Below are 22,723 nucleotides of genomic sequence, written 5' to 3' on the forward strand. Positions count from 1 at the left end.
AATTGTTTTGAATACTGAACCCTATAATTTATATACATTTCTTGGCAGTCTAGGTTTGAACATTTATACCAGCTCTATGACTGGCAAATGTGCTCAAATCTAAAATATAGGTGACTATCAGCACTGCCATGCTTGTATTCTATAAAGAAAACTGACACCTACTTTCCATATAAATAGGCACCTTCTAGGTGTTTAAATACAGGGGCCCCATTATAGAGCTGCCCTCTCAATGCCTATAATCTCATCAATCATCATTAAAAATGCTCTACTCTCACTTATTGAGTGGAGTTATATATGAAAATAAGCTCTTTTTGGCTTTACCCTACCCCACCACACCCTTTCAGAGGTGAAATCTGTTACTAGACCGCTATCCTGATCTTGGTGAGGGGCCCATCCATAGAATGGAGGAAGTGAGGGCCTCAGGGGTTAGAGGCACCTCCGGAATCAATATGATTCATTCCCTTAAAGAGAGACAATGCTAAAGCTATAAAGCAATGCACTCAATTTTGCTGAGGGTTTCATTTCACAGAAATGATAAATCAGTTTGCTTATTGCATCATCAGGTGTGATTTCACAGAAATCAGGTGATTCATCATGAGTGAGTGTTTGAACGATGGATAACTCAACACATACAAGGCTAGACTTCTTGACTGGGGATGTACAATAACACTCCATATATTTTTATATTATATATAATGTATTATGACATTGCAAAACATTTATACTGCTCATCAAATATCAGTTGCTTGTCTAAGAAATTTGGTATTAAATTCTAGGTCAAAGTTTCCACAGAAAGATAAAGCCCTAACTTCTTCCACAATTTCTGATGAAATAAAAAATCATTTATTTCATGTGTGCATTTATGTGTTACTGTATCAATCAGTATAGGATTTTGTTGCTTGTCACGTGGCTGCCTTCATCTAATTTCACACGAAAATCAAATGTCCCAGAGGGTAATAGATAGAAAAAACAAATTCCCCTCTAAATCTTTTATAAATGGTGGATTGCAAGAACGCTTACGATTGGGTTGGGATTAGGACATAAGAATGCTTACCATTGGGTTATTTCACCCCAATGGTAAGCGTTCTTGAATCCACCATTTATAAAAGATTTGCAAGAACGCTTACGATTGGGTTGGGATTAGGACATAAGAATGCTTACCATTGGGTTATTTCACCCCAATGGTAAGCGTTCTTGAATCCACCATTTATAAAAGATTTGCAAGAACGCTTACGATTGGGTTGGGATTAGGACATAAGAATGCTTACCATTGGGTTATTTCTCCCCAATGGTAAGCGTTCTTGAATCCACCATTTATAAAAGATTTGCAAGAACGCTTACGATCGGGTTGGGATTAGGACATAAGAATGCTTACCATTGGGTTATTTCTCCCCAATGGTAAGCGTTCTTGAATCCACCATTTATAAAAGATTTGCAAGAACGCTTACGATTGGGTTGGGATTAGGACATAAGAATGCTTACCATTGGGTTATTTCTCCCCAATGGTAAGCGTTCTTGAATCCACCATTTATAAAAGATTTAGAGGTGAATTTGTTTTTTCATCTAATTTCACTCACACATTGCAAAGTAGACATTTTTCACTGTATTTGATTCAAACAACCTATTGCTAACAGTTCCCAAGAACACAGAATAAATTAGCTGAGTTAAAATTTAAATAATCTGAAGTGTACAGAAATGAAATGCAGAAAAGAAAATCTGCTAAGAATAAAATATAAAAGGTTCCATTGTAGGAGGTACAGTATCCTTCCGCTGGTGGAAGCAGTATACTCGGGACTAGAAAAGCAGTCCAGGTCTGTTACATTCCTATAAGGAGACGGATGGGTTTCGAGAGGAAGACATCACACGACCCCTTTTCAACAAGGGTTTCATCTGCCAAAAACAACAGAACATTAACCTATTAGAAAAAAGCAATTCTATAGTCAAGCTAATAAAGAAGATGGGAGTGACTGTGCTTCCATGTCTATTGTGCATCTATATATCTGTGTTAGTGTGTACATACATATATCAGGGTGAGTATGTATCAGGCAAAATCTCCTGGGAAAAGTGGGTAAAAAACCAAAGATGAGGACTTGCAACTCACTGAATCACTAAATGGATGCAGAAGATGATGAAGTGAGGTAAACTGGAAATATCCACACTGACAATAGACCTCGCTTCTCAGGGTTCAATAAAAGGATGGCTAAAGGGCCTTCACAACCATTTAAATCCACACTAAATATGTGTTTCCAAATTATATGGATAAAATTGTCCAACTTAGGTCCTTACAGTTGCCTCCTTGTTTAATGTAGCTTATTGCTAACTGTTGATTTCTAATTTAATATTCGTCAAAATGAAATGAAAAACAACAGAAAGTCTTTTCTTTATTTATCTTTAATATGCAGTATCTCTAGCATGTATGCATATTAAAGATAAGTAAAGAAAAGACTTTCTGTTGTTTTTCATTTCATTTTGACGAATATTAAATTAGAAATCAACAGTTAGCAATAAGCTACATTAAACAAGGAGGCAACTGTAAGGACCTAAGTTGGACAATTTTATCCATATAATTTGGAAACACATATTTAGTGTGGATTTAAATGGTTGTGAAGGCCCTTTAGCCATCCATTTATTGAACCCTGAGAAGCGGGGTGTATCGTCAGTGTGGACTTGCTACTCACTCCCATCTCTGCCAAGTGAAAGGAGTGAGTAGAAAAAAGGGTTTGGGGGGGGGGGGGTATGTTCTGCTGTCCTGTCTTTCCCAAAGGAAGGAAAATGAAGTTGTTTGCTGGTAGTTGATGTTCTCTGTAGACAGTAGGATAAATCGGTTACATACATGGAATGATGTCTCCAACAGAACTGAGCAATAACTAGTCAATATCTTGACTCTTCTGCATATATGTGAAGGACACCTCATGCCAGGCTTGCTGAGCCGTGCATAAGAACATTTTGTTGCAACTTCAAGGAAAATGGGAAGCAGAATGTGACTGGCTTATTCAGCTGCTCACAGAGAACATCAGTTACAGGAAAGTAGGAAAGTCAGTCCCATGTATGTGAAATCCTAAGCTCAGGGTTGTCCTACTTTTTTTTTTTTTTAGTCGGATTTGCTCACATCTGTTCAGTAGTAGCTAAAGGTAAATTATATTCAGGTACAACACGTATTTTCTTGTCCCTGGAGGGCTCATAATCAAATTTTTATACCTGAGGCAATGAAATGCACTGATCTCCCAAGTGTTAATTCATGATGAGTTGTGGAAGCCATAGCTCTCATGTTGTGGGCTTCGGCATGTCTTTATACAGGACTAGCCTGCTTTATCAGAGCAAACTGCTAGGCATTCATTTCAGAGCTCAAGTTTGCAATTTTCTGATAGATAACCTGAGTCTATTAGGGTGATGTGAAAGGTCATTTCCATAACAGGATGTCTACAGTTAGATATCAAGAAGATTAATGGTGGGAGCCTGTTCCTTAAAGGAGGGCTAGGTGCTTTCTTTCCATTTCAGAATACTAGCAAAACGAGGTACAGTGGTGCCTCGCATAACGGACGCCTCGTACAGCGAACGCTGCGCATAACGAACTTTTTGTCTTGCTCCCTATAACGAACTTCGTTTCACACAACGAAGTCGCCCGAGGGGCCCGGGGGGGGGCGGAACTACTCTCGCCGAAGCCGGGAACAGCAGCACCCTCCTGTCTGAATGCAGTGTTCCATCATCTCCCTCCACCTTACCTTAGATGCCGAGTTTTCCGGCTTTCTTTTTCGGCCAGCCACACACTTTCAAAGAGCAGCACATGCGCGCATGCTCTGTTGTTCAATCTTCTCCTCTGACGCAACCGGAAACCGGAAGTTGCAGGAGAGGAGAACATTGATCAACTCCAGCAGCTGCGCGTGCACAGCTTTTTGAAAGCGTGCGGCTGGGTGAAAAAGAAAGCTGGCAAACTCTGCATATAAGGTGAGGTGGAGGGAGGGAAATGTAGGGCTGCAGAACGAATTATTTTCTTTTACATGTATTCTTATGGGAAAACGCGTTTCACACAACGAACGTTTCACATAACAAACTTGCTCCTGGAACGGATTAAGTTCGTTGTGTGAGGCACCACTAAATGTATAGGCATTTAAGCATGAGTACCTAGGTCAAACAGAGAGCTGGTGAGTTAGTGCATAATTGCTGCAGATGCTCAAATAATTTACTGTAGTTTTCAAGTTCCACGTGTAAGTTTGAGCTCTGCCCAAGCTTTACCCAAAGGTATACCCACTTGGAAATGCCCATTATGTAAGTTATATATTCTGGCTATAAAAAGTTATTCCAACCACCATATATTAGTATCTCATTAGAATGTGGTCAGTGCTGGACATATTTGCTTTATTATCTCAATCTATCTTGCTTTTAGCAAGGAAGCCTCAGCCCCACCACTCCACCGCTGTATATCTTGTAACTGCAGGAACTGACCACATTATGTAAGTTAAGCAGGTACTTACAGAATAGTACTTAGGTGGCAGTTGGGTACACAATGATCATGTCAATATTAGCATTTATGTTATAAAATTGGCCCAGAAGAACAGAGATTTCATATATTCCTTGGCGGTATAGGAACAATTTTATAACTAGATACCTCTATTTAGGTGCCCTGATGCTGTGAGAGCCTATTTTGTAACAGCATCTGGGCATCTAGATTCTATTATAGAAAACTTGGTAACAGCATACCTAATATACCAGTGGTTCTTAAACCTGTCCTGGAGGACTCCCAGCCACTCAGGTTTTCAAAATATCCCCAATGAATATGGATGACGCAGATTTGCATGCCTGTCACCACCTTGAATTTATCCTGAAACTAGGCCATTTACATTGCTCTTTAAGTCAAAAAAGGTGGATTTGACTATGAAATCAAGTCCATATATTAAAAAAAAAAAAAAAAAAAAAAATTTACACTAGTTTCAACCTCTTTTTCCAAGGTGAACAACACTGAGACTGAGGGACATACCTCCTTTCATGATAACAGAATTTACACTTTTGGACAGAGACATTAAAACTCTATGTTGTTAGTGGATGATCTCTTGCATGGGATAATGCCTACAGTGTGGAGTAGTTATGCATAATGAGATCAACTGTCTCATATATAGGGGAAAATAATCTTGTCAAACTGTAGCTCCATGGAATCATGGTCCATCTTCTAAGAATGCTCTGATACAGAGCCAGACCCATACAGGGTCCATGCTGGTGAGTGTTTAATGAGTCTATCTTCTATTAGATCAGTCCCTCAATGAAACCATTTGAAGATGTGGAGGAGACAAGTCCCTCTCAGAAATTAAATGACTCCTGAGAAATGAGCTTGTATGAGACAGTGAAAACAGGATCTCCTTATAAAAAGAACCACAATAATCTCTAACTGAACTGAGGCTACAACCATAGCTAAGGCTATTAGACAGATTAGATGACTTCTAGGGGTAAAACCTTCCTGGGGGCAGAAATGAATCAGTTGATGTCAGACTAGCTCAAAAAACTATCATATATTTTTACCAGTATGGAGGGTGAGCTTTTTTTTAAAAGGCCCATTTACCTGAGTAGCAAAGTAAATGAACTCACTGTTTTTGATATTGACTGCACCAGTGGCTAGCGTGATACAGTGGTCAGAAGAGAGATTTTCAGAGGATTGTGTTCATGAGGAGCTAGCTAAACTAAAAGTGAACAAAGCAATGGGGTCAGATGATGTACATTCAAGGGTACTAAAGGAACTTAGGGAAGTTCTGGTAGCTCCACTGCCTCACCTTTTCAATGCTTCTTTAGATTCGGGAATGGTATTGGAGGACTGGAGAAGGGTGGATGTAGTCCCTCTCCATAAAAGTGGAAGTAAGGAAGAAGTAGGGAACTACAAGCCAGTAAGTCTGACTTCTATGGAAAGTAAATTAATGGAAACACTTTTAAAAAAGAGAACAGTGACATTTCTGGAATACAGTGGGTTACAGGACCTGAGGCAATATGGATTCACTAGAGATAGGTCTTGTCAGACAAATCTGGTCAATTTCTTTGACCAGAGAGTTGGATAGAGGGAGTGTGATTGATGTAGTGTATTTGGATTTTAGCAAAGCCTTCAACAATGTTTCACACATGTGTCTAATAAATAAGCTTAGTGCCCTTGGTTTGGGCATCAAAAAGTGACAGACTGGATCAGGAACTGGTTGCATGTAAAATGACAGAGGGTAGTGATTAATGGGGATCGCTCTGAGGAAAAGGATGATGTGCTTCAAGATTTGGTTCTTGGGCCTGTTCTTTTTAACATTTTTGTAAGTGATATTGCTGAAGGGCTGTTGGGTAAGATTTGACTCTTTGCGGATGATACCAAAATCTGCAATAGAGTAGATACCCCTGATGGTGTGAATAACATGAGGGAGGACCTAGCAAAGCTTGAAAAGTGGTTAGAAATTTGGCAGTTAAGATTTAATGCTAAGAAATGCAAGGTCATGCATTTGAGCTGCAGAAACCAAAGAGAACTGTACAGTTTAGGGGGGAAGAACTTTTGTGCATGGAAGAAGAGTGGAACTTGGGTAAATGATGATCTGAAGGTGGCCAAACAGGTTGAAAAGGTGATGGTGAAAGCTAGAAGAATGCTAGGGTGCATAGCAAGAGGTTTGAAAAGGAGATATTGATGCCACTGTATAAAACTCTGGTGAGACCTCATTTAGAATATTGTGTGCAATTCTGGAGACTGCACCTTCAAAAAGATATAAACAAAATGGAGTTAGTTTGGAGGAAGGCTACTACAATGGTCGGTGGTCTTCAATATGTATATTTTGGAGGAGTGGCAGGAAAGGGGAGATTTGATAGAGACATTTAAGTACCTATGTGGCATAAATGCACATCAGATGAGTCTCTTTCATTTGAAAGGAAGCTCCAAATTGAGAGAGTATAGAATGAAGATAGGCTCAGGAGTAATCTAAGGAAATATTTTTTTACAGAAAGGGTTGTAGATGCATAGAATAGTCTCCCGATAGAGGTTGTGGAGAAGATGAAGACTGTGTCTGAATTCAAGAAAGCGTGGGACAGGCCTATGAGATCTCTTAGGTAAAGTAGGAGATAGTGGATGCTGTGACTGGGCAGACTAGATGGGCCATTTGGCCTTTATCCACTATAATGTTTCTATGCAAATCTTCTGGAAAGTGACTGTTGACATCTGTTCCATGTGCAGTATATTGCTGTTCATAAATGACCAGACCAGTGCAAGGAAAGAGCCCCTTGTGCAGGCAGAATACTGAAACGCGTTAGGCTGCAAAAGTATTTGTATCAAAGGGTTGCTGGATGCTGGTCTAGAGAAATCTATTTTTTTAATGCTGCTTTTAATTTATTGAATATGTAAATAAAGTCAGTGTTTTTTTTGTATGAATATTCTATAAGTCAGGGGTAGGGCACTCTGGTCCTCGAGAGCTGTATTCCAGTCGGGTTTTCAGAATTTCCCCAATGAATATGCATGAGATCTATTCGCATGCACTGCTTTCAATGCATATTCATTGGGGAAATCCTGAAAACCCGACTGGATTACAGCTCTCGAGGACCGGAGTTCCCTACCCCTGCTATAAGTGTTATGTAATTTTCAATTATGGAAATGGATCTGCTATGCCCTAGTTTTCTACATAACTTTCTAATCTGATCTTTGCTTTTATATTCCTTTTCCTAATAATTCCTAGCAGCCAGTTCAATTTTTTTTGCTGCATCCCTTTATATTTTATCATTGTTTCCATTATTTTGTCCGGCATTGAAGTCAGGCTTACTGGTCTGTAATTTCACAGATCTCCCCTGGAATCCTTTTAAAAAACTGGCGTAACATTGGCCACCCTACAATCTTCAGGTACTATGGATGATTTTAGTGACATTAACCCACCTTTTTTACAAAACTGCGATAGCAGTTTCTAGGGTGGGGAGCCGCGCTGAAAGGCCTGCGCGGCTCCCTACGCTCATTGAGTTCCTGAGAGCGTCAGGAGCAGTGCTGGCCATTCAGCGAGGCTCCCCATGCTAGAAACTGCTATTGCAGTTTCGTAAAAGGAGGCTTAAATCATGTTTATCTCTACTAATTTTGTTCCTAGGAATATTTTCAATTATCTTGTCCAGCATTGACATCAGACTGACTGATCTGCTGTTTCTTGGATCATCCCTGGAACCCTTTTTATCAATTAGTGTTGTGCTGGCCACTTTCCAATCTTCGGGTACTATGAAACTTTTAATGATCGATTACAGATTACTAATAATTGATCTACAATTTTATTTTGAATATACCATCTTGTCAGGTGATTTGTTTCTCTTCATTTTATAAGAAGAACCAGTGAAGAATTGACATGTCAAGCTTAAGGCTATGAACTATGTGAGCCTGGAGTGGTGTCTCTGAGGTTGTGGGTGGAAATTTCAGAAGCTTGAGATGATAGATGTATGTTCTGATTGGATACACACATTGCAGTGAATATTTAAGAATATTTCAAGCTATAGAAGATCTGTGGTGTGGAGTACGATTTACTAGAATAGATGATGTCATCTCACATATAGGACTGACTTTCCTGCTGATCCATGGAGAAAGGGCACTGCGGGGATACGCTGCCTTTCATGGATAAAGGGGCAATGAAAAAGTAGGTATGTCAATATCCTACCTGTTCTCCTGCCTTTCCTGGTGGCAGTAGGTGTACTGCTTGATCATTTTCCAGATTGCGGATAGTTGGGTCTGCACCATGACTCAGCAACAGTCGAATGATGTGCTCCTGATATGGGTGCTCAGGGAGGCCAGCAGCCATATGAAGAGCAGTGTTCCCATGAGCCTGTCAACAAAGAGAAATATGTTATTTATGGGACTAGAGGAAGTGCATAAAAATGAACCCATAGGTCTTTTTATAATACAGTGGTGCCTCACACAACGAACTTAATTCGTTCCAGGAGCAAGTTTGTTATGCGAAAAGTTCGTTATGGGAAACGCGTTTTCCCATAACAATACATGTTAAAAAAAAATAATTCGTTCTGCAGCATAAAATATGCTAAGATGACATAAAAAAAGATAAATTTGTCAAAATGGTGAAAATGGTGGTCTTGCCGAGGCCAAACTCTTTGACGAGGTCACACTGTTTTACCCCCACATTCACTCCTTCTAATTATTTCCCGTTTCATTTCAACAGAAATCACCTTCCTGCTTTTTTTAGAAGCCATGATCTATAAAAAATATTGAGTTTATCTTAAAAGGACGACTGTATACAGTGAGAGAGGGCAGTTAAGCGCAGTGACTAACGACTGCCTGCGCGGAAGGATGCAATACATCGGCAGCTCGGGCGACTTCGTTGTGTGAAACGAAGTTCGTTGTGTGAAACGAAGTTCGTTGTGTGAAGTTCGTTGTGTGAAACGAAGTTCGTTGTGTGAAATGAAGTTCGTTGTGTGAAGTTCGTTGTGTGAAACGAAGTTCGTTGTGTGAATCAAGACATGAAGTTCGTTGTGTGCAGCGTTCGTTGTGCGAGGCGTTCGTTATGCGAGGCACCACTGTATCTCCTTCATCCAATGCAGTACACTGCTAGATCCTAGAGATGGGAGACATATGTGTGTGTTTATGGGAGAAGACTAAAGAAGAAAATAAAAGAAAAATGGATAGCAAAGAAGGGAGTGGGTGGCTTGCTGGTCCAGCGAAAGGACCCCAGCTTAATTCCTGAGTTGACTGGATCTCCAAGTAAGGGAGGAGATGCTGTGAGGGCAGTGTTCAGATTTTCCAAATAGGGGGAGAGAGAGCTTTAGTTATTGCATAAGAATAACACTTTTACAAAGGTGCGCTAGGGCCTTAACGCGCGGAATAGCATGCGCTAAATTGCTGCACCTGCTAGCTACTACCGCCTCCTTTTAAGCAGGCGGTAATAATTTTTCTAGCGTGTGCCATAGTGCGTGATTATTTTGTGCATGCTGGGAGAGAAGGGGTTAAAAAAAAGGGAATAAATCCCCGAGCAGATGCAAATGAAGGCCAGATCTCAGCTCTAGTATTGCATTAATTGGAGATACAAAAAAGCAGAAAGAAGTCTGCCATGTAAGTAAAAAGAAGAACTGAGAAAAGAGAAAACAAGCTTGAAATAGAACAGCAAGTCATGATAAAGAAATAAAGGGAAACAGGGAGAGAAACAACAACAACAACAAACACCAACACCAACAACAATTTATTATTTCTATAGCGCTACCAGGTGCATGCAGCGCTGTACATTGTACATTCAGGAAATGGTCCCTGAACAGAAGAGCTTACAGTCTAATTATGACAGACAAAAAGAGGGGGCTAAAAGGTGGAAGGGGATTTAAAGGAATGACACACATATATGTCGGTTGGGTCAGTGTTTAAACACAGCTTCAAATAAGTGGGTTTTCAGTCTGGTTTTGAATACCGCCAAAGACGGAGCCTGACGTAAGTGAGCCAGGCAGATTGTTCCAAGCATGCGATGCAGCAAAGGAGAAGGGATGGAGTCGGGAGTCGGTGGTAGAGGAGAAAGCTAGAGAGAGGAGAGGCTTGTCTGATGAGTGAAATTCCCAAAGAGGAGTATAGGGAAGTAACAAGAGAGGAGAGATACTGAGGAGCTGCAGAGCGAGTACTATTGAACGTTAAGAGGAGTTTGAATCTTATGCGGAGATGGACTGGGAGCCGGTGAAGAGGAGAGTAATGTAGGTATAATGATCCTGGCCAAATACGAGACATGCAGCAGTATTCTGAAAAGATTGAAGTGGAGAGATATGGTGTAGCACAGGAGAATTTGAAAAAAAGGCAGTTTCTTTGGGACTGCAAACTTCTTGAATAGGTTCTAAGGTTTTGTATAGTTTGGACATAGAGAAAGATGAATTGTGAAAATAAATGAGCAATCTAGAGGAGGCTCTACTTTGCAAGACCACTTTAAACTGGGCCTCTTTTACTGTACAGGGTAAGGCAAAAAAGTAATCCCCTAGCATTTTGGGCTGTTTTTTAAGCAACTGCTTGGAATTTCAAAGTGAAATTTTACATCTTTATTTGTTATTACTATCTATGTTTACGTGCCAAGTGGAATGAGATTAACTTTAAACATGGCAAAATTACAGACTTTTTAGTGACCACCCAGTGATTTTTGCACATTTAAAAATGTTTGCACTGTAAACCTAGCAATTTTTCAGGAATACAATCGTAATAATCAATATATGTAAATTTTATACGTATTGTTAGATATAGTTATTAGCAGGGGCTCATTCAAACTGCATCCAACAGAAGCATTGACGTCACTTAGAACATATAGAAAATCAAAACAATAATAACAATGACACGGAGAAAAATAAACCTCAATTGTGAGAGGTTGGGACTACACAAGTACCCAGCCCTCAACACATCATCACAGGTTTATAAAAAAACTCCGTCTACAATTATATAGATAAGATTTTCGTTCATTCAGAATCACTTTTTTTCAAACACTTTTTTATATAAATAGAGCAACTGTAAGTATGTCAAAAATTCATGATATGAACCCCAAGCTTAACTAGATTAGTGATGAAGGCTACAGCTCAATTTCAATTGTGCAAGAATTTTCAGAGGCACAGAATGCAAAAAAAACGCAATTAAGGGAGAAAACCACTCATCTGAAGAGGTGAAAAATTCCAGAGAGACTTTCAGCTCCTAATCCCTAATGAAAATTCTTGCACAATTGAAATTGAGCTGTAGCCTTCATCACTAATCTAGTTAAGCTTGGGGTTCATATCATGAATTTTTGACATACTTACAGTTGCTCTATTTATATAAAAAAGTGTTTGAAAAAAAGTGATTCTGAATGAACGAAAATCTTATCTATATAATTGTAGACGGAGTTTTTTTTATAAACCTGTGATGATGTGTTAAGGGCTGGGTACTTGTGTAGTCCCAACCTCTCACAATTGAGGTTTATTTTTCTCCGTGTCATTGTTATTATTGTTTTGATTTTCTATATGTTCTAAGTGACGTCAATGCTTCTGTTGGATGCAGTTTGAATGAGCCCCTGCTAATAACTATATCTAACAATACGTATAAAATTTACATATATGCACTGTAAACCTACCATTATTTGAAAGAAAAATGGGTACCATCTCAACATTAATGATTTCATAGTGTCATAGACTTTTGTACAAAAATAATTTGAGTTTGAATAATTTGTATTTGATAATATGATAATTTACAGATAATTTCTTTAAAAGCTTAGAATGGTTTAAAAAAAAGGTTTGGATAATTTTCGAAAACAAAAGTCCACAAGCCATTATTAAAATGAACTTGGGAAAATCCACTGTTTATTCCTAGGAGAAGCAGCATAAAATCTGTTCTACTCTTTGGGATCTTGCCAAGTAACTGTGACCTGGGTTGGCTACTGTTGGAAACAGGATACTGGACTTGATGGACCTTCAGTCTGTCCCAGTATGGCAACTCATGTTCTTATGTTATGTAGCATTTTAGATCAGAACAGCAATCATGGGCAAGGTGTCAGATAATCTGAGACAGCCTGCCATAGAGACCAATCGACAAGGCTATTAAAAACTTCCCAAATTGACTGAAGGCCTGTGTTAAACCTAAAGGTGGACACTTTGAGCATTTACAGTGACTGCAAAATTTTGACACATTGTTAATCGTATCATTTAAATGACGTTATTTTACTGTGTTTTAGCGCAAACATTTTTAATGCATAAAAATTGCTAGGTGGTAGTGCTAAAATGTCAGTAACATTAACATAGTTAAGATAATTAAATATTGTTTAACAGTAATATGTATGTACGATGACTAATGAACTATACAACTATACAACTATAGGGATTACTTTTTTGTATATCTTATGATGTATATACAATTCTGTTTGATGCTTGATTACTAGCTGATATAAATAATATTTTATTGTAATAGATATTACATTTTATTGTGCAGCTTCTCTAGTATGTGCAAGTTGGAGCCAGGATTCTTTGACCTTAACATTTTTTTTATTGGACCAAGACAACAATTATCTACAGATGCTAAATGAAGACTTTTGAGACCACATAGGTTCTGCACGAATCCATTTTTCTCTGGCCCTATTAGAGTACTACATGCTAATGGTCAGGCACTTGGATCTGTTACATGGCTGCTTCTTTTAGGGATCAATACCATTTTTGAAGATTCAATAAACATCAAAGCAATAAAATGTCCCACCAATATGGAGTTCAGCACCCTTCTTCCCTCACACTCACCTTCATGTTCACAAACATCTTGGTGTCCATATTGGGTAGCTCCAAGAAGAAGTTGGCCAATGGAAAATTCCCTTCTTGGACGGCAAAGTGGAGAACGGTTTTGTTGCTTTTAATGTCCTAGTGGAATAGAAAAATAAAAAAAAACATAACTAAGCTCAAAAGCAAACTAGAGATTTGGTGATTAGTCATCTCTTCAGGAGGGAGAATAGGGTAATACCAAGGTCAAGCTGACATCTTAGCCTTTGATCTCAAAGTGCTTTCCCAATTCTACATAGTCAAGAGCTGCTAGAAGTGTCAAAAAACCAATTTGGAACAGGGAGGAGGGAGAGAATTAAAGTCTGTTCTGTATTTATTTTCCTCCACTGTAAAAGCCTCTTCTTATGCTTTTCAAATTAATTTAAATAAGGGGGCAGGTTGTAACTAAGTATGGGTAGACTGCTATAGAGATTACTGGTTGTGGTTGGGCAGGTGAAGCATAAGAAATAGCAATGTAGCTATACTTAAGAAGGTAAGCAGGGGTAAGAAAATTTTGGCTATAGGGTGACAATAATATAGGCTGAATTATAGAGCATTAGTAGTGTTTTGATAGGGTAGAATGTGGGGCACAGCAGTATGGTTCAATGGATGGGATGGATCAATGATGAATCAATGTTGCTTGGACTTGTATGGATACACTAGAGCTGGTTGCATGGAGGGCAGAGTGGACTGGCAAAGAGCTGTTCACAGAACTTGTGTAAAGAGATCTGTGACAGACAAATATGTTACTAAACAGACAAATTAGTTATGATGATTGTGGCACAGGTCGGTGGAATGGAGTATCAGTAGGATGGGAAGGAATGCTAGAGATGGGGCAGAGTAGTCATTGGCAGGGTAAGGTCACCATGAATAGAGGTGGAGTGTAACTGGGCAGGGATGGAAGAGGATGCTGGAGGTGTATGGGTAGGCCAGATCACAGCTGTGTATAGTCAGTAATACTTTGCACACACCTGGCTGGTGTAAATTGCTCCCAGCTGAAGAAGCAGCTGGATGCAGCGCTGATTTTCCTGGTTTCGTATGAGGATTGACTCTGGCAATGGGCACAAGGCACTCTGCTTCCGAAATGTAGCATTCTGGGAAATGACGGCACAGTGCAAAGGTGTTAGACCTGAAAAAAGAATTTAAAAACAAGAATGAGACAGACAATTCTCCTTAAAATATACAGTGCATTATAACAGATTATCTACAGTCACTCTTGTTTCCTCTATTCTCAAAGGATCTGTAAGGTTCAGTGTCAGCTCATGTCTCTAATCTCCTTTTTGCATCTCAAATTACTCTTGTGAGGGGTTGTATGGATTTTCTTATGTGGCTGATATACAAATTATAGCCTTTTCTGATCTACTTCCTCGGATCTTTGACCATTAGATAAATGTTTGATTCAAGAAAAACAGATTTATTCTCATTCCTTGATACTCTGAAGTTTTTGGACACTAGGAAGTTAACTCATCTCCAGTTGGCCCCTACCATCTGTGGACATTCCATAGTATTACTATTCTAGCATGACAATTCTATAAAGACTATATTTACATTTAGGTATGCATATGTCTAGAATACTGGCACATATGCATGGAAATGTCAAAAATTGACCTAACTGCTAGTCTTGAAGTATATACATATCTTATGTATAGGGGAAGAATGTGGTGCAGGGGTTAGAGCTACAGCCTCAGCACCCTGAGGTTGAGGGTTCAAACTCATGCTGCTCCTTGTGACCCTGGGCAAACCACTTAATCCCCCCCATTGCTCCAGGTACATTAGATAGATTGTGAGCCCACTAGGACAAACAGGGGAAAATGCTCGAGTACCTGAATAAATTCATGTAAACCTGAGCTCCCTTGGGAGAACAGTATAGAAAATTGAATAAATAAATAAATAAGCCTGTATTTGATGGTTGGAGAGTGGATGAAGCAAATTTACACGTGTAATTTATAAGACTAATATAAGTTGCACATGTATTTCTGGCAAATAGGCACAAGCATTTTCACTAGCGCTATGACTGACGTAAGTGCTCGTGCCTCAGCACATATGAGACACCTACTTACCTTTATAGAATAGGCACCCATATGGCTCCAGAAAAAAAAGGAGGGCGGATTGAGACATCCGGGTTTTACGTCTACTGAAAACAATTGAAATAAGGAGGACAGATAGACATCTGAGCTTAACTTCCATTGAAAGCAATGGAAATGAAACCAGGATGTCTTAATCCGTCGTCCTTTTTCTGGGTCCTTAGGGTAACCCTAGAGGGGTGAGGCAGGGAGAGAAAAGTCAGTAACCTCTTTGTTCATTTAGTCTCTCCTTGTTAGTTTCTGTTCTGGTTTTGAATTTACTGAAGTGACAAATCTTCCATTTTAATTAACGGATATAGTTGCCACCTTATTAATCCAGTCCTGGTTTTACTCCTGTTGCATGCAGGGGCTTGTAGTTCTGATACTCCTTCAAAAAGGAAGAGCTGCTGTCAGCCCACAACCCTAGCCTGGGCCTAAACATCTGGATATGCTGTTGTCACTTCATCTAAGGTTCTTTTTAAATTAAACAATCAAGAAAATTATTTTATAAATAGCTTTTTTTTAAAAAAATCTTTCTTCTAACATAACACTTAACATAGAACAATTGCTTTCACCCACTACTTATGAGGAATTTAGGAAACGTCTGAAAACACACCTGTTCCTAAAGTATCTAGACAACTGATCCTCTCTTCTCTCTCCCCTCTAGAGCGATTAACTTGTTCTATTGATCACTCTCTCCTCAAAAATGGATTTCCTGTCCTATTAACCCTCTTTCTTCCTCCCCTCTTAAAGTCAAATCAATTTGTACCTTTGCTTAATCTTTGTAAACCGCATGGAACTTCACGGTATTGCGGTATATAAGCTGTTATTATTATTATTATTATTATCAAAATACAGGTAAACTGTTATAGACTTGCCCCCTAGATATCTGCCTTAACTCATTGTCTTTAAAGTCTCTGTCATTTGAGATCCTGTTTTCTAGTTCTACAGCAAATTTGTTCTGCTAAATCTGTTTTGGAGAATGAGAACTTCACATTTTTATTTATGCTTTCATTCTTACTTGGGTTTATTCCCGTAGAACAGTTTATTCTGGGATTAAAGTGATCGATCTAAGTAGATTCTAGGTAGATTCAACATTGATGCCTTTCAAGTTGGAACTGCTTTGGCTCCCAGTTGAAGCTAGGGTTCAATTTAAATTCGGGTTTATGATTTTTAAAATTTTATATGGAGAGGCTCCATCTTATATATTTGGCAAACTTATTATTAGTATAAATACAAAAAAATAACTGGTCTGTTATCTTCTACAAATAATTCTTCTGTTCTTCAAATGTGTAAGTGAATATAAATGATACTGAAATTTTTTTAATATATATGTTTTCAGTGCCCAATCTCCCGCACTGGAGCCACAGCGAGATCATTTCAGGACCATCATGACACTTATGAATCCCTTAGCTGGTGCATTTGTACTTATATCTGTCGATCTTTACTATAATCACCAGAGCTGGTAATTAACTCTCTCTTGCAATCACTACTGCATTTAAGTAACACTTATCTTTTTCATTCCAGCCATGCTGGTTGTACAATGTGGCTCTGCAGAAATCCTCCACCTCGTGTTAATATGTGTGTATAACTTTCATGGCAACTTATTATTAGATAATATCTTATATCTCAAGGGAATTTAATTATCCAAAGTGATATACTTAAATATATTCTACTAACTCACTTTGTAATTCTAAACATTATCAATTCATTCAATCAACGAATAACTGAAGTTATTTAGTGAACACTCAGACCCACAGCTGAGGTCTCAGTGAAAAAATTCACGGAGCAGCTGTTAAAGAGACCATCATCGTTGTTCACAGTCTCACCCTCCATACAACAGCTAAATAACTGCACAAAGATGGTAAAACAAAACCAACTTAGCTTTGAATGGAGTGGGAAATCAATATAGCTGCTCCGGGATTCTGTTTATTCAAGTGACTGCATTCATTACAATTGCCGACCCCCCTACCCAGGTTTCGCCAACTGGCTTCTTCCCGGAGCAGCTATATTGATTTCCCACTCCATTCAAAGCTAAGTTGGTTTTGTTTTACCATCTTTGTGCAGTTATTTAGCTGTTGTATGGAGGGTGAGACTGTGAACAACGATGATGGTCTCTTTAACAGCTGCTCCGTGAATTTTTTCACTGAGACCTCAGCTGTGGGTCTGAGTGTTCACTAAATAACTTCAGTTATTCGTTGATTGAATGAATTGATAATGTTTAGAATTACAAAGTGAGTTAGTAGAATAAACTTATTATTAGGCCACAAATCTGGTCATGTGCATGATCAAGTATTACTATGCTATCCCACTGTAAAAAAGGTTAAGAGGTACATAATCGAAATGAAAATACGTCTAAAAACACACCTAAATCAGTACTTGGATGACCTAAAAGACAGGTTGTCCAAGTGCCGATAATCGAAACAGGTTTTAGACGTATCTAGAGGTATCTTAGGCCTTTTGATTGCAGCTGTGCATCCAGAGCAAAAAAGGTGTTTTTGGAGGAGTGGTGAGGGCAGGACGTGGGCCGACCTAGACTTAGTTGTCCTGCAGCAATAATTGAAAGTTTGACGAGACTGCCTAGACGGAGCTTATATGTTGTGATTTAGGTGATCTAAAACCAGGTATAAGTGCCCAGAAGGTATCCAAAGTGACCAGATAACCCCTGCAGACACAAAGTATAGACCCCCCACACACTCCCCCAGTGATCACTGACCCCCCCCATACCGCCATAAAAATTGGAATAAAAACATACATACCTACCTCCAGAACATCAGCACCTGGCATAGGAAAGCCTAGTAGAGCTGCACAGAGGTTGCTTAAGTAGTCGGGGGAGGGGGAACTAATGAACCTTAGAGAGGAGGATCTAGGCCCATAAGCCACTCTAATGCATTCATGATGAAAAATGTGAGCCCACCCAAAATATAAACAAACCCTACTATACTGCCATATAGGTGGCACCTGCAGCCATAAGGACTATTGGGGTGGTAGATAGGTGGGTTTAGTAGGTTTTGGGGGGCTCACCATGACCTGCAAGGGAGTTCTGATGAGATGTTTATGTAGCACCCTTTTTGTGAAGTTAACAGCTTTAAGGTGCCCCACTACTCTGTTGCCATGTCTGGGTGGCCAGTCCATCACTTTGCTGACTCCTCCCACATCCAAAAGGTCTAGTTCTAGGCGTTTTGGACTTGGATGATTTTTTTGGATGAGAATGCGGTATAAAGATAGATGACTTGGCAGTCTGGACGATCAAATGGCTGGACGTATAATTAGATGATTCTCAAAAAAATTATGTTAGACGTATTTTTCGAGAATGGACTTTAGATGCTCTCGACTTCGGGCAACTAGCGCCTAGTCCCAAAACAGACTTAGATAGGTTTTTTAATTATTATTCTGCTCCACGTCATTAAAATTTCTGTCTTCTTCCTTATCATATCAGGCTGTTTCATTATGTAATTCTGTAGCATTAGAAATTAGAATAGCATTTTATACTTTATACTTTCTTATTTTGTAAATTTTGTTTTACTTGATGGAAAATGAATTGTTATCAATTGTTTTTCTGATTATATAATTTTTTTAAGTTTGATGAACAATTGGTTCAACAATGATTATGTGACCTGCAGTGAACTTTACTGGTATCTGTGGGCTATAAGCTCTGTATAACATATGTTTTAGGCTTTATTAAAACTTGTTATAACTGCTTGATCTTATGACCGGTCCAAGCGGTTCACAAATGCCAAATATAATAATATGAAAAAAACTCCATCAAAAATAGATTGGATCTAAAAGTACAAACAAAAGTACACACTCACACACATATACAAATGTTTCCCCCACCCTCTCATCTTTATAGTTCCCTTTTCCTTCTTATAATGTCTACAGGATCCACAACCGATGAACCTGTTATTCCATAAAATTTAATATATATGAGTGGCTAAAGTTATTGCAGAGTACCATTATTAAACCTTTGTATAATGTTCTCCCTCTGAATCTTACCATCTCTCTGGCTCTGGCCACTATCTTATCATCCTGTTTTGCTACATTGAGATTATCATATACTATCACACAGAGGTCTCTGGTCAGTGCACATCACTCCACCGTCCACCATTCCTTTGGATTTCTGAACCCATGAATGTATGACTCTGCACTGCAGGAGCTATGGCCTTTCCCTACAGCTAGTAGTCCTGTGCCAATCCCTACAGTGCCTCCTATAGGAGGATGATAGTAGCTTCCTTTATATAGTCGCCTTACCTTCAAAATTTCTGGCTTCCACATTCACAGTGTTCAGACCACTAGCAAAAATAACCTTGAATCAAAAGAAACCACAAAGATTTCAGAAATTATATTTTTATAAAACAGAAGTATTGCAATACAGTGCTGATGGCAGCACCGGGACTGTTCCTGAGACCCTTTCTCACTATTTCATTTGTCAAATTTTTCACAAGTGATTACTTTTTCTTTTTTTTATCCTCATCACATTTGCTGAGCCATTAAGTAGAAGATCCTCAAAAGTAGGGAATAATCACCTGAATAATGTTCGGGAAGCCATAAGTCGCTGCCAGATGTAGTGCCGTCTGCCCTTTCTGATCTGCAGCATTGACATCTGCCCCAAAAGCAATGAGATCATGGACAATTTCTGCCTGATTAGCTGCAGTAGCAACCAAGAGTGGAGTCTGAAGAAGAAAAAAAAAAAAAAAAAGAAGTCAAAACTGCAAGTGATCCTCTGTAGAAGAAAAGCATTCTAGGGGAATCACCCAGGATCAGGAATGAATGCAAAACAGTGCAACTCTCCATTAAAATGTCAATAAAGATGGCATCAGTGTCATTTATGTACAATGGAACTCTAATCCAGAGTTTTGTTTCACAGCACACTTTTGAGTTTGCTTGATTGTCAGATTACACCACAAGGCATTAAAAAAATAATAAAATTTGTGTGTTGGAGAAAGAAAGTCCACTATTCCTAATGAAGTTCCCCTCCCTCCTCCCAGATCAACCCTGTAGCAGATTTTAAAATTGGCTAATCGCTAGTGCTCAGGTTCAAGTTTTGGATCTAATTATTTACTTTTCTATAACCAAGCTCATGGCAAGTTACAAAGTCACCTACACAGATTAATATTACGACCGATCACTTAGGTGGGAAGCCAAATAGGCACCTGTTTCATAAAAACAAATAGTCATGTATACAAATGTCTTTATAAAATACTAGCATAAAACCTGCAGAATTTGCAGATATGAATGAACTGTATACATTTATATCTCCTTAGGAATAGATGCAAATGTACATGTCCATTTCTCGTAAACACTTGTAATTTGCAACTCCATCCAAATGATGCCCTTTAGCATGACTGGGTCATGTAAAAATACATAAGGAGTAATTTTTACTTTTGCAGATTTGCAAAGTAAACAAAACTTTGAATACATAAATAACCTCAATAATGCCGCCGTGATGTGGTCGTGTTTCCTCAGTGAATAGATAAGTCTTAGCGCTGTGTTTTGAATTTTTTGCAGTTGTTTTGTCATGGTTGCGGGGCAGGGGAGATAGAGTATGTTGCAGTAGTCTAGAAGTGCAGCACTATGTTGCAGTAGTCTAGAAGTGCAGCACTATGTTGCAGTAGTCTAGAAGTGCAGCACAACAAAGAAAAATTCTTCTTCCGTGGTCCAGATGTTCTTCCCTGTGTTCTGAGTAGAACTGGTATAGAATAGATACAATGTAGCCATCCATGGCTAGGACCCTCTCACCTCCCACAGCGACCAACAGACAAAGATAGTATTTGGTCTTCAGACAAACAGTGCATCCTTGATGGCTCAGCACATCTTCCCAAAAAGCAATAAGTTAGGGAATCTTGCAAAAAACCATGACAGTATAATTCAGAGCATGGTTTAGGGCAGGGGTCTCAGTCGGGTTTTCAAGATTTCCCCAATGAATATGCGTGAGATCTATGTGCATGCACTGTTTTCAGTGCATATTCATTGGGGAAATCCTGAAAACCCAACTGGATTGCGGCCCTCAAGGAGGGACTTTGAGATCCCTGGTTTAGGGTATAGGGTAGGCCTCAGGCCTACAAAGGTGACCCCACTACACCACTTCTTACAATACCTGCTGCAGTTGAGCTTAGTGGCAGTGAGAAGCTGAGGAATAAACTGGTCAATATTTCAACATTGTAGTTGGTCTTTAAATTAGCCAAGTATATTCAGCCCTGCTATCTAGATAGTGAGCAAAGCAAAGTATGCAACCACTATTCAGATAGTGGTGATATTCATTCCATTATGGGGTAAATTCAAGAAAGGGCATTGAAATTTAGGTACAAGGATGATATGTGCTAAGCAGCTCCACATAAATCCACATCTTCACACCTAACGCTAGGCATGAGCACTTAAGCTAGCTCAAGGTTAGTGTAATTGTTTGTGTCTAACTGGAGACAACTGCCTAAATCTTAGTATTCATCTATAACTTCTAGGCATTCCCCGACACACCCATGGCCCTCCTAGAACCATGCCTTTGCAGTTGCATGCTATGGAAATTGCATGCCCAGTTTATGGAATATTGACTAAGGTTAGTTAATGCCAATTAGAACTAATTAACATCTATTAAACCAATTAGCAATGATTGTTTGTTAAAGCCATTAAACTGGGCTGCAAACTGGGCTGCAAAATGGCAAATGAGGTTCAACGTGGCTAAGTGGAAGGTGATGCATGTCGGTAACAAAAATCATATGCACGAATACAGGATGACCGGTACTATACTCAGAGAGAGCCCCCAGGTAAGAGACTTGTAGACAAGTCAATGAAACCGTCCGCGTAATGTGCGGCGGCAGTGAAAAGGGCAAACAGAATGCTAGGAATGATTAAGAAGGGGATCATGGGGGATCCAAGATGGCCACATGCTAGGTTGTCTGAGCTACATTCTCCCTGAAGCTCCTTTCGAATTCATTTGTTTGCAAGATTTCTACCTACTTAGAATATGCTGAAGAGGAGAGGACAAAGCGCTGTTGGAACCTCACAGCGCTCCAGGACGGCCGTTTTCAGCAATATTGAGGAGCTGGTGAGGAGAATGCAGGAAACGCCGATATCATCGGGGAGTTCCCTGCAGGAGTTGCGCAGTGGTGGCAAATCTGTGCCATTCTCCATAGGGCTAGAGACATCGCTAAGCCCCGACGTGAGAGCACTTCCCCCACACCCTCAGTTCACCAGTTCCCCGCGAGCAGAGGTACTTCCGGATGTCGGAGTTTACCTCCTCCCGGAGGCTAAGGAGATCGAAGGGGGAACTGTGCTGCCGGGTTCCTTGCTGTTGAAGGGAAACCTGAATGTGGAGACTGAGGAGGAAGCGGAGGGGGAAGCAAGAGCCCATCAGGATGTTCGAAGAGATATGTTGCCAGTGGGTGAGCTAAGTAAATTTAATCTACACTCTTTTCAAATAGAGAAGTCCCGGGAGGTAACATTGGACTCCCTGTGGGATCTTG

The 22,723-nt window shown here is 39.5% G+C and overlaps 1 protein-coding gene across 1 annotated transcript in view; it reads right to left on the bottom strand.

Moving 5' to 3' along the window:
* Positions 1–1,754: 1,754 nt before the first annotated feature.
* Positions 1,755–22,723, bottom strand: part of NFKBID (NFKB inhibitor delta) — a 29,160-nt gene continuing 8,191 nt past the window's right edge. Inside the window, exons 3-8 of the mRNA XM_033962910.1 lie at positions 19,790–19,936; positions 19,515–19,569; positions 14,172–14,329; positions 13,186–13,302; positions 8,625–8,789; positions 1,755–1,890 (exon numbers count right to left, since the gene is read on the bottom strand). Of these exons, the coding sequence (XP_033818801.1) occupies positions 1,825–1,890; positions 8,625–8,789; positions 13,186–13,302; positions 14,172–14,329; positions 19,515–19,569; positions 19,790–19,936 (708 nt within the window). The 3' untranslated portion in view covers positions 1,755–1,824. The remainder of the gene's footprint in view (positions 1,891–8,624; positions 8,790–13,185; positions 13,303–14,171; positions 14,330–19,514; positions 19,570–19,789; positions 19,937–22,723) is intronic.

The sequence above is a fragment of the Geotrypetes seraphini genome, chromosome 11 (assembly GCF_902459505.1).
Source record: "Geotrypetes seraphini chromosome 11, aGeoSer1.1, whole genome shotgun sequence".
Taxonomy (NCBI): domain Eukaryota; kingdom Metazoa; phylum Chordata; class Amphibia; order Gymnophiona; family Dermophiidae; genus Geotrypetes; species Geotrypetes seraphini.